Here is a 20,019-nt window from a genome sequence, read left to right on the forward strand (position 1 = left end):
CTTCAAGGGCACCTGGATCCCATAAACACTCCTGGACTCCTAGAAATGGATCTCCTTTGGCCCCTCTGGACTGCTTTAACATATCCTGGAGCCTTGCCATGGATCAAAGCACATCTCAAGGACTCCCAAAGTCAACCCAAGAACTTCTGGAGCCTTCAAGGATTTGTTGGTACACCTAAGTGAGTATGACTGTGATTATCATGGTCTGCTGTCGCTTTTATTCTGTTTTTCACCCACAACTTCAAAATAAGAGTTCACAGGAATAAGAATCACTATACTCCAAGAAATATTCCACAGTAGCCTTTATTTACACTGTCATCCACATTGTTAATTAATAGCAGTAAGGTAAACATAATTGCTTTTGACATTATTACATTGTCATTCTGGTGTGGCCCACTGGGTGGCACTGTGAGTCCATTATCAGTGATGTCACAGTGTCTCTGTTCCCCGTTGGTGTCTCTAGCTGAATCACAGAGACCACGTTTCGAGGATGAGAATGGAGAACCACCAAATGAATTAACAAATTTATTTTCAAGGTTACAAGTGCATCCTCATACAAAACCCCTTTTTATAAAATGAGCAATAGTGTTTATTTTCTGCAGCGTCCCCACAGTAGCACCCAGTGAAAACATTCCTAAAGGACCACTGAAGAGTCAGTCAGATCATGAATGAACAGCAGCTTCTTTTTCTTTGTTCTTTTAAGAAGTTTCAGCAGCCTTCTGACAGTTTCTCTTCATAGCAGATGGAGATTCTTGTTCCTAGCGTCGTCTATATGTCTGTATGAATGTATTTTAATGTAAAACATTTGTAAAAGATGATCTCTGCCTCGTTTACTGCAGGGTTAAAAATACTGACCTGATATTTGTTATACCCTCTATTGTAGCTTCTGGGAAACAAGACTGTTTGGTGTGAAAGTGACTGCTGAGAGGCCTCATGGAATGATTTAAAGGACCATGAAGGTACCCTTTTTAAACCAATTAACTACAAGTAGCCTTTTCTTCAAGTCACCACTGACCATGCTCTCGAGGTGGGTTTTCTTTGAAAAATTTTGATACCTGAGTTTTTGCACTGATACCAAAGTCATACTTTAGTTGATTTATTAATTATCACAAAACTCTTATTTTCGTTTAACAAAAGAAGCCAAACTTCTGTTTAAATGTTGTTCGAGCGCAAGCAGTTGCTGAAGAACTGTGTCTGAATAAATTACGATGAATGCACATTAATATCAGCACGTCATCGGTATCAGCCAATATCAGCTTTAAAATGAACAGAATCTGCCGACATGCTTTTTCTTATTTTGCACATTCATTCATTCATTTTCCATAACCACTTAAAATGTTGCGGGTCATGAGGGGGGTGAAGTCTATCCCAGCTGACATTGTGTGAGAGACTCACCCTGGTCAGGTCACCAGACTATCACAGGGCTAACACATGGAGACAGACAAACATTCACGTTCACATTCACACCTATAGGCAATTTAGAGTCCCCAAATAACCTGCATGTCTTTGGTGTAGGAGGAAACCCATGCTGACACAAGGAGAACATGCAGACTCCACGCAGAGGCTCTCCCACCTGGGGTTCAGACCGGGAGCCCTCTTGCCGTGAGGCAACAATGCTAACCCTTCCTGGAGACGAGTGCCAAGAACGCCACCAACGTAGAGCCGGCTTTCATAACCATGGCTGCAGAGATCAAGAAGTGTGTGAATGAGTATTACATACAGTGAAAAGCATTCTATTTCACGTCTCTATCTGCTGGTGGGCCATCACGATAAGAGTATGCATGTATAATGTGAACAAAATATGAGACTTGATGATCACTAAAATTAGGTGGGGAAAAAAGTGGATATATCAATATCGGTTATCAGCTAAATAAGTTGTTATGTATGGGCATATCAGATATCAGCAAAAAATCCAATATTGTGCATCCCTATTAATTACAGTCTAATATTGGCAATTTATTGATTTAAATAGGCAACTACCTTTCTAGTTGGCACCGGACATCAATATGACATCAGAAAGACGTTGGATTCTTAGGTCATACAGACGTTAAATTTTGGTTTCAATAAAAATCGAGTTGACAATATTTTAAATGTCTAACGATGTTAGAATTTCATGTTGTGTGGACGTTAACATTATGACATTGGGTTTTGTTCTTAATATTTAAATGTCATTTTTCAGTATCAATGTCATCTGTTAGTATTTTATGTCAGTTGACGTTAGCATTAGACATCCTGACACTGAATTTTGGTCACCTGACATCATGACCTAAATTCAACCAGATATAAAAGTCTAATGATGTTGGTGGCCAGTTGAGTGAAGGATGAAAAAAATTGAAAGGATTCAGATTTATCAGAAAATCAGCTTTTGTGCCAGCTTTTGGCATGCAACAGTTTTCAGACACATTTTGGTTGGCATCAAAAAACGTATTTCAGTTGATACCAGATATACCACTTTCCAAATCACACTATGAGTTGAACGTATCAAACAAAATTAGCTAAATACAACCAATTACTACTTTCAGTTTTCCATTTATCTGTTGTTTTTTTCCCATTATGGGATGACAATTTCTGAAAAATGAAATGTCAGACATTTCTGAAATATTTTAAAAGACAACATATTCAAATGCTTTATTTGTCCAACCAACAGTCCAAACCCCTAGTATTTGGGTCTTCAATTAAGGAAAGTTCTGAAATGAAGAGTCAAAGCAATGTGAGGATTTGCTGCTTTTCTATTGTATTTTACTTTTTTTATTGTATTTTTTTTTTCTTATGACCTTTCTGTTGATTTTTTTGTTATTCATCAAAGTATCATTATTATGATCATTATGTTGCAGGGATGCATCTATTTATTGGCTGAACACTTGCCATCGGCTGACATTCTCATCACTTTTGGCTGAAAAGGCTGAAAAGTAGAGCGGTGTCCAGTCCTCCCAGGGACAATACAAAAAATGTTTGGGACAAATGGTTTCTTTCCAGGGACGCCTTCGGGACAAAAGGATGGAGTAAACTCACTCTCAATGCATCAGGGGATGCACCCTTACTATTAACAGCTGGTGGCCAGAACCAATGTGGGATTTATGCTTCTGCATTGAATCGATGCTGTACCCTACGCCGTAGTCTGACATACACCTCCCCAGAAATGTAACTACACATCACGGCGACGCAGACCTCCTGTCTATTTTTGTAAGCTGAAACCATTTCCCTCAGTGGAAACGAAGCTTTCATTAACCTATATTTCTCAAGAAAAGAAAGGTCTGGCTGGACCGACTCTCACTTTAAGATTGGAGAAAAAAACGCCCGGCTTGTATTTCTTTCAACCAATCACAATCGTTCTGGGCGGTGCCACAGCAACAGTGTGCTTGCAAAAATATTCCTGGGGGGAAACAGGTTTTGGTGTAACATGCCCACAAAAATATCGCCTACAGGACGCGAACCATGGCAGAAAAATGGCTACATCCCCGCAAGATCAAACACTGCAAAAGTTAGTAAAGGATGTGTTGAAAACGGTTGAAAACTGCTACACATCCGGAGGTGGTAGGGCGGGACTTCAGCGGATGGCTCGTTCCGCCCAATGAGAGGCTGATCTATGCAGCGAACTTCCGCCCATTCAGACTAATATTTCACAGATAAGAAACAATAAATTGTGAAGACAATAAAGCCCCCACAAAATAGCATTTTAAATCTTGTGCGTGCTTTATCCTTGCTTTATTAGATATATTTAGTAGAGGAAATCTCCGCTTGTCGCTAGGCTAATGTGTACTATGTAAAATGCCATAGGCTTATGCTAATAATGTTACCATGTTGTATTTGTTTGGAAAAAATTGTTTAGTATAAGACAGTTGTTTTGTCAGTGACCCTTGTGAGTTGTAATGGAGCTGAATTTTTTAATGTTAACTTATTTAAATGTTGCTGTTGTCCCTGGCTTCATATGAGTAGAGGAAAAGTCCACTCGCTGCTAGGCTAACTTATACAATGTAAAATGCTATAGGGTTGTGATTATGATGTTAGCATATAGTATTTGTATTGAAAATGTGTCCAGCAATAGACAAGTGCTTTGTCTGTGAATCCTGTGAGTTATACTGAAGCCAATTTGTGTACTTGTGTTTGAAATTGTTGCTCTTAAGCCATGTTTAATGTTTGTTAAATGTGTTTTTAATGTGTGTTTAATGAGTTTTTTGTATGTTTGGAATCAACTGAACTTAAAGTGATATTGCACCCAAAAATATGCTGATGGAGGCTCAGGTGAAGTTTAAGAGTCCTCACAACACTTGCGGAGATCCAAGGGGAAAGGGGGTAGTAGCACAACTCCACCTAATGGAGGCTGACAGCGCCCCAGATTCAAACGTCCAAAAACACATAATTGAAACCACAAAATATCTCCATGAGTCCGTAGTGATCCAATCAATCAATCAATCAATCAATCAATCAATCAATCAATCTTATTTATAAAGCCCAATATCACAAATCACAATTTGCCTCACAGGGCTTTACAGCATATGACATCCCTCTGTCCTTAGGACCCTCACAGCAGATAAGGAAAAACTCCCCCAAAAACCCCCTTTAACGGGGGGGAAAAAAATGGTAGAAACCTCAGGAAGAGCAACTGAGGAGGGATCCCTCTTCCAGGACGGACAGACATGCAATAGATATCGTACACAACAGATCAACATAATAAATTAACAGTAATCCCGTGTCCCTGATGTAAAAAGTTGTTTCGAAAAATGTCATTTGAACTCATTGTAGCCTGTAGCTCTAACTGCCTCTCTGTACATCGCGCTTATGTCCTCCATTAGGTGGAGTTGCTACCCCCTCTCCCCTTGGATCTCCGCAAGTGCTGTGAGCCTCCATCAGCGTATGGGTGAGTTGACAATGGGTGAATTTTCATTTTTGGGTGCACTATCCCTTTAACAGCATTTTACAAAAATCCCAATGCTGACCAGTCTTTTGGAGGTGTAACTGCAGAGTGACACAGACACATCACCGCACAAGTATAAATGCTCACAACGGCATAGGTTACAGTGCAGGCTCTGCAAAGAGATAAATCCCGCTTAACGGCTCACAGAAGTTGCACAGTGTTACATTATGATGCCTTCACGCTCCATTCAGTAAAAATGAATATTGGACAATGGTAAATGATAACGTTATCATGATGTGTTCACTGTAATCTTGTAAAATGTAGCTTATGGTAAGAAACTTAAATAAATTCAGCTGTTTGAAGGAGAAATGTGTCAATGTTTTCACAGAAATTTTAGAGAGGGAATTATGAAGTAAAGTTCTTTCTAAGACTTATGGAGCAGTTATTTTAAAGGGTTTTTCATAAATGTGTATGATTGAATTTATGCGCGAGCGAAGGTAGTGTAATGAAGGACTGAATGACTTTAAAACTTTTTTTTATAATGACCATACTTTCTTTTTTTTGGGACACAAGGGGGCATAAATAACAACAAAATTAAAATAAACAACACCATTGGTATTGGTCCAGAATTTCATAATTGGTACATCCTTATTTTACAGTAATGCAGCTGCAAAAAAATGTTTTAATTTCCAAGAACCAATCATTAATTTTTTTGCATCCATGAATTATTTTTCTTTTAGCTTTGACATTTCCAACAACATATTTGACCAGCTGAAGCCTTCACTAGACCACATGCACACTGCCTGGAACTGTGCAACCACTCACACAAATGGAAGTTTCATGTCAAAAAAATAAGAATGACCTGGTGTTTACTTATTCAGTATGCATCCAGTTTTAATTCTCTGCATGTTGAGTTCTACAGGAAAAAAAAAAAAGGTTTTCAAATGTCGGTCAGCAGTGATGCTCAGTATCTGCAGCTCATTCCCTTGAATTACACAGAGAGCTCCAACTCGTGACCTCCTATGTGACAGTACTGACTCATTATAATCCAACCTTTTTCAAACGTTACTCTCGTTCTGTAGACACTCGAGAAACCGTCAGATCTTCCACAAAGAGCTGAAGATCAGATTTGCTTTTCTCATGTGAACACAACCCGTTAATTTGGACTTTGATTCATTTAGGCAGTGTCTTCTCAGTGACCAGAACAACACTAATCTCTGATAACTATCAAACAGTTTCAGTCAGACGACAGATTCAGGTTGGATGAAAGCGGATGATGTAACCTCTTCAAATAAGAAACGTGACACAAGTCTGCGCTTAACATGAAGTAGAATTCAATATCAAACTGGTGCTTTGTCCTCTCTTATTAAAACTGAACAAAACAATCAGTCTGTGGTGAAAGTGGCGACTTTTACAGCATGGCTTATTTGGGTGGAGCTTCACTTTCCAGCCCCCCTTCCCTCCTTGACCGTCTGGTGCCGCCGGACTCAAAGTTGCATCATTTGGTGCAGAGGCTGCTTGCCTCATCTCCAGCAGACAGGGATTTTTCACTGATGCTCTGCTGCAACAACATTTCCACCATCACCGCTTCCTTATTGCATAATCTGTGCTGGGATTGTGCGTCAGGCCGGCTGAGCCATTCAGATAAAACTAAAACGGGATGTTTATTGGCTTTAGCGGCAGCAGGGAGCCAAATAAGACCCAGAAAAACTCACAGAAAAGTCTTATAAGTGATACCAACTGACATTGTTTTTTGTCTCTCCTGCCCCGTTCATTTCCTGCAACTCTTTAATCTGTTTTAATATTTCAGAATTCTTAATTTCCTGAAGAGGTCAGCGTTCATGTGATTAACTTTGATAGCTGCTGTCGACTTTCCCTCGTTGGTTAAAGGATCGAACCAGAGTTTTACAGCCTGTCATTAGCAGAGTCCCCACGGTCATGGAATTTTCTTGTTCGTAATGAAATTAATTGTTACAGTAATCTTCTGGGGATAACCCTCCCTACAAGATGACGGCAAATTTATTTTATGTAAGTTAGCCGCTGACATAACGTAGCCTTAATTTGTGTCATCTCGGGGCTGCCAAATTGTCTTATCGAAGAACGTGCAATGTCAATTTCCCATGACTTACACCAGCCAAGCCTTCTGCTTTTAGACATTATGTGTACATGTGACATAATGTGGCACCGTTTTTTATGTGTAGTGAGACTCTCCTGCATGGGTGTGTGTGGAAAAGTATCATAACAACATGTCTCAGGAAGAGATCAGGCTAAAGATTTAGTAAGTGGATCTTGAATTAATATTTTTTCTTCACATCACTGCAGACCAACAGTTTTTAAGTTGATTACCTTCCTTTCAGACGTTGGACACTTTCAGCTTTGTTAAAACCAACATGAAAATGTGCATTTTTGATTCTAATGCCATGTAGCTACAACATAATGAAGCCAATTTTAAGCCAATACCCCCGCTGAATAATCTTCAGCAAAGCCTTGATTTTTCTGATTATTCTAACGATCATCTTGCCTATTGTTTAAGAGTATTTTTTAACATCCCCTGATCTGCCTGGAAGTCCACACATATTAAATGTGTAATATTAACATGTTCTCATCCCAAATCTTCAAAATAGAGCTGTTTTACACAGAGATGGCGCTATATCATCAACCCGACAAAAGTCCCTTCTTTACAACTGTACTTATTTACTTTATTCTAATATCATGTAGTGTTATGTGACACACATCAATAGCATAGTATGCTTCACAAACTAGCACACTACATTATTAAAATAACACTGACTTTTGATTTCACTCAAGAAATGAACAGTGGGCTCCCTAGAGATTTACAATAATACCTAAATACTAGATGACAAAATGGCACATATTAAGTCCTGTGGAATTGCTTGCCTAGTGTATACAGCCCAAAAGTTTCTAGTTTCTGGATTTACTGGAGTAGTGTTACTCCCACTGTCCCCACCCATGAATTCCTGCTCGGCTCATAGACTTTACATTGTGATGACATCACAGATTTTTAAATTGCTTTTCTCTGCTTGAGGAAAGTTTAACAAATATAAAACCACCATGGATCAAAAATTTAGAATGGTAAGAGTCATAACTGAGTTGGAGGTGTCCTGTCAGCAGTTTTACAGATGTCTCTTTAATAATGACTTTCTATGGGAAAAATGCTTTTTGGGCCACAGGGGATTTATTTATTTTTTCTGCAATATCACGAGTGACCGCAGGAATAAATTGTCTGCAAGACTAAGCAGCATTCCTGGGAGCCTCAGTGAAAGCCCGGAGTTCGTTTGACCCATCCAAGTCTGCTCTCACCTGCCCTATATGGATTTTGTCGCTCTTTGTATCAGCCGCCGCCTGGTGCATTTCATTCCACCATGAAGAGTACAGGGCGGCACGATGGGACAGTGGTTGTCATCTTCCTGGTTTGAATCCAGGATGGGGGGCTTGAACATGTGGTGGGGGAACCCTTCTGTATTTGCATGTTCCCCCCGTTCCTCCCACAGTCTAAAGTCAGGCAGGTTAATTGGTGATTCTAAATTGCCCGTAGGTGTGAATGTGGGCGTGAATGGTTGTCTGTATCTGTGTGTTAGCCCTGCCCGGGAAGGTATGTTCGCAAATAACTTTTAATAGGAAGGTGGTATAGACTTGAAACTAAGCTTCAGGTCTGGCGACCTGTCCAGGGTGAACCCCGCCTCTTGCTCAGTGTCAGCTGGGATAGGCTCCAGCCCCCCGCGACCCCAACAATAATAAAGAGTACCTCTGTGCATTGGTGCCACTGACACAGCAGCGGTATTTGACGAGTTGGAAGTGAGAACAGGCTGTCAATATTTACAATCCAAAATCCTGACACTGGCAGTCCTGCAGGTTTTAGAGGATTTTGATGCAAAATCAAAAGGAATTCAACTCTGACTTTATTCATATCCAGCTTGCACTCTAACATGTACAGTCCATATTCACACCAGCTGCATGACTATTTCTACATATCCTCTTTATAAATCTTCTGTAAAAAAAAATTGGTTGTTGATGAATGGAATCTGTTAGTGTGGTTTGTGCTGTTTGGGCCAAATTGTTGCTCTCTACACAATAAAGCAATAAAAGTATTAAATGTATCATTCCATGTTGTTATGTGTGGGGTCTCTCACATTTTCAACATCTGTTAAGATTTGTAAAATCTTTTAGTGGGAGCCAGACTTCAGATAGAAGTGAGTGATGAGAAAACTGGCCAGGAACCTGGTATACAATCACATGTTTTGGAATATGGTCAGCAGTAATATAAAGTGCACCTAAAGGGCTAAAACATGCAGAAGCACCAGCAGGTTCTTCATAGATTCAGGACAGCGAGTCTAAGTCCCAGTTTCAGGATGGGGTGTTTCTACAGTTAAACTCCTCAGACCTCCTCTTGCAGTCAAAACTTAATGAATTTAAGAATGACCACATTCATTTTCCAAACTTTATCGAACCTGCACAGCAACATGTTTAAGCACCACAGGAGGTTAACTCTGTCAGCTGTTTTTGAGGTCACCCTCATCACTTCAGTTCATGCAGCTCATTGCTTTATTTACAGGTGTTCTGTTATTGTTGTTGCCGGCAGCGTTGCTCACCTGCACTGCCTCAAAATTTCCCTGTGTGTTAGACCGCTGCACTTGTTTGGTTTGTTGTTTGCCTGTTTCAGGCTGAGTGCTCAAACTGAAGAAACAGCCAAAGAATACAAAACTGACAAACACTGGGAGGTAAACGTGAAACAGGAAACAGCAGATTCTCCTCACAGTCGGGTATTTTTAGATCGTCTATAAGGAAACACTCCCACAGACTAAGGTCAAACTAAAAAGCCTGCAAAAGTGAATGAATGTGGAGCAAAGTTCACCCAAATGACCACAAAAGTAAAACCTGTGAGATCTATCCATGCAGATAGGTTTGGTTTTCTGTGTCTGCAGGGTTTGAGAGACAGAGACACACTGTCAACAGTTTTCACTCAGACTAATAGTCCTCACAAGACCTGATGTAGGACCCGTACAGGTTCAGGTCCATGTTTTGTTATGGTCAGTCGGTTCTGGGTCCGGTCCCATTGTATTACTTTGGGTGTGAGACCCGTGATCACCGCTGATCACCGGAGAAACACATAATGATGATTAGTCTAATTCCCTCCAGGATTTTTTGGGATTGTTGCAACTTGGAAGGGCTCTAGTTTCCCAGCGCGGCACAGGGTGGCGCAGGGTGGCGAACCCCGCGCAGAGCTAGTTTCGAGCAGCGCAACCTGAGGCGCGCTCAGTTTGGTAGTTTGGCAGACCGAGGTGCGCTGAGATGGGTGTGGCGGCGCAGCAGGAGGAGGTGTCGACAGATCCAGCTTGGCACAGTGACAGTTTCATGCCAAACGGCTTCGCCGAAGGTGCGGTAAAAGCTCGCCAACTGAAACCACGTCTACTGTCAGCGCAGGGGGAGCGCAGCCAGTGTAAGCCGAAGTTTGGCTGACCGGCAGACAGTGCGCACATGTCACCAAAACCTCACAGGCAGGTTTCCAGAATGTCAGGCACATTAACAATGCAATAAATACCCAAAAAAACATTATTCAATGCAACTATGTGCAATCAGCACATAAATGTATCTCTATATCGACTGTCCCGTCACATCTGATGTCAGATCAAAGGGGTTTGGCACCATTTGGCACGTTTGGCACACGTAATGGAAACCCAACCTGATTTGGTTAACACAGCTGCAAACTAATGAGTTCACATCCCTCTCAGCCAACCACAAACAGCCACATCATCAGATAGGGAGTATATATTCAGCATCTGTCATCTTAGAAAAGTCAAAAGAAAAGAAACAGAGTGAGACTGCGAGAGAGAAAGAGAGAGCGCGCACGCACAAGAGAAACGCAACATTGATTTGCAATTGTGGTGACCTCCTCCCAGGCTACCTTTGCATCATCAGCCCATGGAGGTCTGCTCGCAGTTCCGTATATTCGGACACTGCGAGCTTGGACCTCCCGGACCAAAACATCAGTTTCCTCCTGGGAGAAGTTTGGCCGTCTGACGCTGCTGCTCTCTTCTGCCATGGCGAATTGAGTAAACTCTCATTATGCCTTCGCGCAGTGCATTTAAGGGTGAGGAGAGGGGCTCATTTGATTGGTGTGATGTGAATCGGCTGTGTAAAACCCACTCCACGCCCTCTTTCCGACTTGCGCAGGTAGGAGGGACGGAGGTGGGATAGAGGAGTAGCTGCGCCAGGCGCACGGTGTGCCAAACTTGCAAAATCCGCCAGGCCACACCCAGTTGGCGAAGCGCAGGTGCGCTGCGCCCCCGCCTCGCCTGGTCTGCGAAACTAGAGTCCGAAATGTCTGATTTCATGGCAGGTTTTCAGAAAAAAAATTGCAGTGCATGTTGTGATGTTTTGTAGGGCTGCCCCGTAACAGTCGACCAAATGTTAGTCGACCACAAAGGTCATTAGTTGGCAAGATTTCATTGGTTGCTTAGTCTCAGAAACAACAACAACAAAAAAACAACCTGAAACTCTATTAGGAGCGGTACCTTGTCAATATAAGTCAAAACCTACAGTATATGACTGGACCATGTAGGAATTAAATTTGAGAGGACAGACATGGGAAGAGGCCACGCTCAGCAATCACAGAAGTCACGTTACAAACCAATTACAGCTGACAGATATCTTTCCTTTCTTCTGTAAATATTCAGTCTGATAAACAGAAAAGTTGATGATTTTAGTGCAGGGCTACCCAGAGCTTAACATCTGTCCCACAGTTGATAGGCCTACACACTTATAAACAGCGCCTGGAAGAAGATCAGCTCTGCACTCAGGATTTCAGGTAAATAGGCTATACGGTGCTTGTTAACATAACTTAGCAACCTCAGATGCAACCTGTCGCTGCACTCTTGAAAGCTGGCACAAAAAAGGGCACAAGAGTAGCGCTCAGAGCCCAACCTTGCGTTTCCAGGCAGTTAAAGGCGTGGCATGTGTACGGCCCCTAATTTCCAGGGCTGGTACCTGTGGTTATTACACAGGCTAGTTAATAACATATCGGACAGCAAATCCAAAGTGTGGGATCATTTTGAGAAGGTAAAGGATGAATCCATGGTGATATGTAAACCCATCTTCATTCGTCGACTACAAACATGACATATCATCTGAAACGTGTAAGCAGCTGCATGCCCATTAGCCACTTAGCACAACCATTAACGCTTTGCCGACAGCATAATTAACCGGTGGCTCGCTCAGTGTGTGATGTGCACTTGTAGATAAAATGTAGGCCTGTGAAGGTCCATTCGTACGGTTTTGTATTTCACAATGTTGACAATGTTACTGATACTTTTCTCTCTCACACCTTCAACTCAAATCACTGAAATATATAATTTAATAATTAAATTAACATTGTAAACATGCTGGCAACTAGTCAATTAATGGCCCTAAATGACGACCATTGTTCGACTAGGAATATTCTTAGTCAGGGGCAGCCCTGCTGTTTTGCGTATTATTGTAAAGTGGGGGAGCAAATGAAAATGTAATGCTGTTTGGAGATGCTGTTTCTGAATTTGGAGCCTATCATTATGAGCATTCAGTGTTTCCCTCACAGTGTTGCACGCAGCTCTACAATGAAATGAGATTTTGGTAAATACAGTCATATTTGCTGTAAAGTTGCGAGGTTTGGACAAAATTGCAAGATCATGCAGAATTCACTAGGATTGGCTGAATTTGCATTGCAATGTTGCGGCTGCAACATCCTCGAGGGACTGATTTAGGATCAGATTACAAAAGTAAAGGTAAAGTGAAAAAAAACAAGCAGCAGTGCCAGCGAGTTTGAGGTGGAGCAGAGGAAAGAGAGAGAGAGAGAGTGAGCTGGACAATATTCACAGCTTCAACAAATATTATGAGGAAACGTTTTGATTCTTTTCATTGTTGGAACCTTGTGAACTAAAGGAATACAAATAATCAACTCATTTCTGTCTCTCTTGTTTACCGTGCCAGTAAATCTGAGTAATTTTACTTTGGTGCTCATGGTTTCTGTGAATTGAACAAAGCTATTGGATTGTGGAGAATCAGCCGAGTTAACGAAGTGTATCATGTTGATATGATGAGGGATCTGAGCTGTGTAGAACTATCAGAAACTGGCAAGTATCACAGCAGCTCACATCCATGCTTTTCTCATGCACTGTTCATACGTTTTCCTACAAAAAGTAATGCAGGTATTTTGAAAGGTTGCGATCATATGACCAATGCGATGGCAGGAGTAAAGTTGAAACAGTCCTGAGCGAGTCCAATAAGGAGGCAGGTTGGGGTGGTGGATGGGTCACAAAACCCATGATGTTCCCCAGGAGACGGCTGTTCCGTGCCATGTGAACTTTGAGTCATTTTAAAGTATGTTGTTACCATGTTTCTTTTCCTAAACCTGATCTAACATCTAACATCATCTAACTTTATGTTAATTATGTGACTTTCAGTTAAGGACATGACATCATTCTTGGGGTGCTAATTTGTAGGATATCATACAAACTCTTGTGCGTGCATTAGGGATGCAGTCCTACAATTAGATGGAATTATTATGTTAATTCCACAACTGAAGAGACTTGATGATCTAAAATGACAACAAACAATAACAAAAATTGGATATATCAATATCAGTATTGGTTATCGGTCAAATGAGTTGTTACATAATAGCAAATCAGATATTGGCATCTCTAGTGTGCATTTTTTGTTGGATATCATAGGAATCCTTGCACGGTTGTGCAGTGGTTAGTATAGTCACCTCACAGCAAGAGGGTTCCTGATTTGAACCCAGGGTAGGGGAGCCCCTCTGTGTAGAGTTTGCATGTTCTCCCCATGTCAGTGTGGGTCCAGAGACATGCACATGCATGTCAGGTTAATTTCTGACTCTAAATTGTTCAAAGGTGTGAATGTGAATGTGTCAACCCTGTAATAGTCTGGCGACTTGTCCAGGGTCCCAGTGTCAGCTGCATAAGTGGTTATGGACAGTGAATGAATCATAGGAATCGTTGTATGAGGATACTTTGTCACATCACAACAACAAAATAAATAATAAAAAAATAAACTTTCCCCTGTCAGACATGCACTGAGTCAGCGCTCTAATATCTCAGACAAAAACAGGTTGAATTAATATATTCTTATGAAATTACCCCATCCAGTCGAATCTCAGAACAAATTTTTCCTGTCCATCAGGGTTCAGGTCCATCACTTTGGACTCATGACGACCTCTGATTCAGACTACTTTCTAATGAAAAAACAGTCTGTCTAAAAACTGTCTCTACTGTGGTCTGTGGATGATTCAGGGTAACTGGGACATTTTCTGGGCTGTCACAAACTCATTAACCTCCACTGAATCTGAGACACATACAACTCAAATCCAGAACTATCTGCATGGCTACATATCATGAGAGCAGCAGTTCCCACCCGTCCTCACTGACCTTGCAGTCAACACACACCGGAAACTCAACTAAAACAAGGGTTATCTGTCTTTAAAATTTCTTTTACTGACACTGATGTTACTTGAAAGTGAAACATATAACTATGTATACTGCAGGTTGTCATGCAGGTCATTTGACTCTTTGTCTTGCTACTACAGTAACTTTTGATGTTTATTGCTTCTTTTCTTTTTTGACAGAAAGTTAATAAATGTCTCTGATGATAAATGTACAGTGAAAACGATGGAAATGAACAACGCTTGTTCCATCCTGTCAACACCTGAGGGGGGCCACGACACCCACTTTGGGAACAGCTGCACCAGAGGTAAGAGAGAAACTGTCTTTTTTAAGTTTAAGTGAACTGACATTTTAGTAAAAAGGCCAAATGCTGGTATACGTTTCATTCTGTGAGCTGTTTCTGCTGCTCAGGCAGGTTCACCTGTTGTTCCGCTGCAGACTGTAAGTGTCCCGTCAAAACCAACTCAGCAGGTGATGAGAAAACTTTTGATAAACAGCTCTGTCACATCACTTAATTGATACCCTGAAATGAACAGTTGGCCTCTTTGATTAAATACAGTTTGATTTGATCTTTGACTTCTATTTAAACATTTTACTGATCCTGCGGTTAATAAAAACTCAGCTCAGAGCTCGTGGAGCTCTTCGTAGATAAAGCCAGATGCAAAAGAGAGGGGAGAGGGCAAATTAAGTCTTTTGAGAGCAGTTATTAATTCAAGGAAATCAATTCAGTAATTTGAACACACAAATTACTAAAGTGAAGGAGTATTAAGTGTACTGAGTGTGTGAATTTTTAACTGGAAGGACTGATTTATCAGAAATCCTCCCTCGTTCACCTGCTGGGCTCCGTGGAAAACACAGTTCGATTAATGCTTTGTTTGTGGTTCAGATACCAATATGGTACAAAAGAGGACATTCATGTGTTTTGTGTGTACTGTCAGTGACGGCTGCTCTGATCTGGATCTCTGTGTCTGCTGGATTTTGACATTTCGTACAGCAGCTCATGAAGCAAATCTCTCTTTGTCTCCTCACATTCCTCAAAGTGTTGCTGATGTGTTGGTGTACAAAAATCTCCATCTCCTGAACATCCCATCATCTTGAAGCGTCGGACGTGATAACAAAACCTTCACAACAGTTTTTCTTTCTTTCTCCTTTTGGAGTTTTTATCACAGAGCAGAGAGAGAACCCTTCTGTCAATTTTTATTATCCGGACCAGATTCAGAGGGACAAACAGACTTCCAAAAAACAGGAGCAACCCTCTGGGCATTTCTGTTGGATTTCTCCTGTGGAAAGAAATCTCATCGTCCTGGAGCAATGTCCAACACTCCCAGGGGTCCTGGACAGTTCATGTGGGGTTTGCTGCAGTCCAATTTTCTGCTTTTTTTTTTTTTTTCTTTTCCTCCAATCTTTGCAAATTAAATCCAGGCCTTGTGCCAAGGTGCAACAACTGGGGACATTAGATCAAAGCGCTCATAAGGAAACTGCATTAATCAAGAATTTTTTCAGGCCACCTCAAGCCTTGGGGACTCCTTTTGAATCATTAACATCCTTCACCCTGCTTTTGGAATGTTTCTTAGACTCGTCTGAGCTGGTTTTGATCTGCAGTCTGTCGTGAGGGGAAAGTCGCCACAAGCGAGCGGCCCCGCCTGCCCAGAGAGATGAGTCAGAGATCTTGTTTATTTGTAGATCAGAGTGTCTCTGTGGCTCTGTTTAGGGCTACAATGCAGCGGTTCTGACTCAGATAGGGCGACAGGCGGCGTCCTCTCAGCAGGAAAGGAATCACAACTGAAGGGTTATAATGAGTAGTGATGGGAACAAACAGCTCTGAAGTCTCTTTTGTGTCTCTTCGTCCCATCAATGCTCTCATTTTGTCTTTTCTCACAGGGCCTGCAGACATGTCGGAGTGCTTTGCTCTGCGAAGACTGTAGCAGCCATGTTAGAATGGTGCCACTTCCTCCCTCAGTCTCAGTAGTTGTATTTTCCTGCCTCTGCTACCGGTGACGTCGCCGTGTTTGGAAGGAACAGAGGTTTTGGCGGAACTTGGGGTTTGAGCGACGCCGTTCTCCGGACAATTGCTGCCCGCTGCACGTGTGGCCCTTCGCTGTAACTGTGCTGCCTTGTCAGGCAGGCGCTGGCAATGGAAGGCCGCTGGCTCTCGCCATTGGTATCGGTGCTCACATTAGCTGCTGCTCTGGTGCACGGGGGGCCGTTGCTGCTGCTGTTCGTGTTCATTCTGGCTAGAATGTGTGCGTGCTGTGGCCCCCGTTGGTTAAAGCTGTGGTGGCGGGGCACTGCGCCGCCCCCGCTGCCCATCTTGATGAGCGAGTGGCGCTGGGAATGGTGGCGTGCCACCGAGACGCTGCTTCCTCCAGGTCTCTCTAGAATCACCTGCTGCTGGAGCGGAGTTGAGGAGGAAGAAGAGGAAGAAGAGGGAATGGAGGTGGAGGAGGTTGGGTTGTTGGAGGATGAAGAGGAGGAAGAAGAGGAGGTGGCGGAGGATGAGGTCGAGTTTTGAGTTGGAGCGTCCAGGCGTTTGGGGAGGCCGTCCCTTGGCAGTGTGGAGGTGCTGTAATACGGACCTGATTCTGTCTCAGGGATCTGCTGCTGTTGATGGTGACTGCCGCCGCTGCTGCTGTTATTGTTTTGGTGGTTGCTATGGTGATGGCCGTGGTTGTAGTGATGGGTGCGGGTGTGGCCGTGGTGATTATTAGAACGATGATGATGGTGATGATTATGATGATGTCCTCCAGAGGAGGACGAGGACGCCCCATGGAACAGGGAGGACGAGGAGGTGGAAGTGAGGACCTTGATGCCTCCAGTGCCCGATGCGCTGACCTCATGGATGTGTCTGAGCAGTTCATCCAGTGCCGACACATCCACCACTGTCGCGGGGAGGGACTGCTGGGAGTGGTGGTGATGGGGGACTCCCCCACCTCCTCCACCTCCTGCTGCTGCTGCTCGCTCATCATTCAAGATCTTCCTCTCCTCAGGGAGGTGCAGTGAAGTCGAAGAGGCGCCCGCTCCATAGGCTGCTCCGTTGCCTAAACTGTTGCTGTGGTGATGAGAGAAGGGAAACATCTGCTGGTTCAAAGAGTTCCCGACAACGGCCATGAAACCCAGACTGGATCCGGAGCAGCTGGGCCCAGATATGGGGTTGCTGTCCTTGGCATTGTTGCAATTCTGGTTCTTCTCATACTGATGGTGCCTTAAGGCCTTCATGTTCTTGATGGGCAGCTCCGGGGTGGAGTCGGGTGTGGGCAGGCCGGACAGCTCTCCATCACCCTGAGATAGAGACTAAACAGAGGTCAGACCCATGGTAAGACACTTTAAACTCAAACAGGTCATCATTCTAAACTCCAAAAACACTACAGGATGACCAAAATTAGGTAGGCGGCATTTTGCTGCACTGCCCGATTGGACTGATTGGACTTTCCTACAAATTTGCACAATTCCTATCTAAAAAGGGCTTTTCTCTTACTAAGTTTTCAAGCACACGCTGAGATATCTCTCTTGACATCACTAAGACATCATCAGGGCTATAAACTGTTTCCACAGACTAAGGAGGACTAACATGACTGCTGAACTGACCTTTCATATTAAATGTAATGACACTATTTTATCATGAACCAATCTAGGCTGCCCCTTCCGGAGGAGCCGCCCAACCTGGGAAAGGCTGAGGTCGGGGTCTCCCAGCGGCAGGCCCTGATGTCCAGGGGTGTGGAGATGAGGCTCCGCCCGACTGTTGGGAATGAAGGAGCTGTACATCTTTGGGGTGGACACGTCCAGTTTGTCGTCCTGCAGGAAGACGAACCAAAAGAAGAGGAATAAGTGTAGTGTTAGTCTTAGCTTCTGCCTGAGGATAATCCATTCAGGGTGAAAGAAAGGATTCCTTTTTATATTTCATAATGTCTTTAAAAAAACATTGAAAAGTATTCACTGCGTGTTTCAGGGCAAGTTTCAGTTATCATATTCCACAGAGTTTAATGAGGAGCTGGTTTAGATTTCATCAGAGGGATCAGAGGTCAGCAGGAAGCCAGCAGCAGCTCAGATATTCACTTTCTTGCTCAAGGACACTTGGAAACAGCAGAGTTCATAATGAAACGGTCGATTGTAATGACTGAGTAAAAGACTGAAGTGAAGCTATTAACTTATCATGTACCCCCGAGTGAGGATGAATATTAACACAGCTGCTCAGAATTCTGCTGCTGATGTTGCCGCTTCTGAGCCGCTTCACGACAACCTACAAATGTGTGTAAACTGTAAGAACCTATAAACATGTTTAAGGCATTTGTGTGTATTTGTATTTAGTATCTTTGACGTTAAGTCTCAGCACTGTAACGCCACATTAAAGGTTTTAATAGGTGAGTAGCATGAGTGTGAGATAGCAATTTAAGTCTCTGCTAAATAATAAAGTTTCCTATCTATACTATTTTTTATCATGAAGCAGTATTTTCTATGGCTTAATAACTATTTCGGGCAGCTGTACAACATAAAAGCTTTCTTCAGCCCATTGGATGTTACAGGGTATCTGCTGGATCTTAAAGTATTAAAGTCAATCAGTCAGTTCAGTGACAATTAAGGCTGTCTACCATAAATATATATTATTTTATTCTATATCTAGATATGTTAAAAAGTATCGCTATATATAGTAAGTATATAGTAAGCATTGTTGGTGGGAGCTTGAGATCTAAGATTTTTCATTGTCAACCACTGTTTCACTGTAATTGTACAAATCTCAATAAAGACATTTGAAACTGACTTTTTTGTAGCATTTATTTATGGCAAACTATACTATGACATTTAATCACTTTTTCAGGCAAATTTTACGACATTTTTATGACATAGCATACCATGACCTCTTTTTTTTCCCTTTTATTTTGTTACATTTTATGACTTTTCAGTGGCATGACATACTATGACATTTTTTATGGAAATTTTCATGGCATACTACACAATGACTTTTTATGGCAATATGTTTTATAACATTTTATGGCATGCAATACAATACTATACTATAACATTTATATAATATGATATTTTTCATAAAATTTATATTAAGTTATACTAAGACATTTTTACTCAAAATATATAACATACATATATAACTATGACATTTTGCCGTACTACACTATAACATTTTTATTCAAAATATATGATATACCATACTATGACAGTTTTCATAAAAAAATTGTATGTCATACTGTGCTATGACTATGACTCGACATACTATATTATGACATTTTTAACAATTTTTTCAACATACTATTCTATGACTTTTTACTAAACTGACATTTTTAACACTTTTTCCACACACTATCCTATGATTTTTTTTGCCATACTGTATTATGATGTTTTTTAATCTTTTGAAAAAACTATACTGTTACGTTTTTAACACTTTATTCATACTATACTATGACTTTTTTTTGGCAATCTATACTATGTTGTTTTAAACAGTTTTTGACATACTATACTAGGACTTTATTCAACATACTATACTCTCACTGTTATGGACATATTATACTATGACTTGTTAAACTTTTTTTTCTACATATAACACTGACTTTTTTCAACATACTACACTATGACATTTTTAACGCTTTTTTAACATACTATACTATGACTTTTTTGACATACTATACTGACTGTTATCAACATACTACACAATAACTTCAAAACTTTTTTGACGTACTATACTATAACTTTTTTCAAAATACA

The 20,019-nt window shown here is 41.6% G+C and overlaps 1 protein-coding gene across 2 annotated transcripts in view; it reads right to left on the reverse strand.

Annotated features, from left to right (window-relative positions):
- Window positions 1–2,023: 2,023 nt before the first annotated feature.
- The window catches only part of LOC125904249 (semaphorin-6D-like), a 514,236-nt gene continuing 496,240 nt past the window's right edge, over window positions 2,024–20,019 (reverse strand). The window contains exons 22-23 of one of the 2 annotated variants that reach the window (XM_049601535.1): window positions 17,968–18,099; window positions 2,024–17,586 (exon numbers count right to left, since the gene is read on the reverse strand). In XM_049601535.1, coding sequence (XP_049457492.1) covers window positions 16,270–17,586; window positions 17,968–18,099 — 1,449 coding nt within the window. In that variant the 3' untranslated portion in view covers window positions 2,024–16,269. Of the gene's footprint in view, window positions 17,599–17,967; window positions 18,100–20,019 lie in introns of both variants that reach the window. The other variant, XM_049601534.1, reaches the window with a different exon arrangement.

The sequence above is a fragment of the Epinephelus fuscoguttatus genome, linkage group LG17 (genome assembly GCF_011397635.1).
Source record: "Epinephelus fuscoguttatus linkage group LG17, E.fuscoguttatus.final_Chr_v1".
NCBI lineage: Eukaryota > Metazoa > Chordata > Actinopteri > Perciformes > Serranidae > Epinephelus > Epinephelus fuscoguttatus.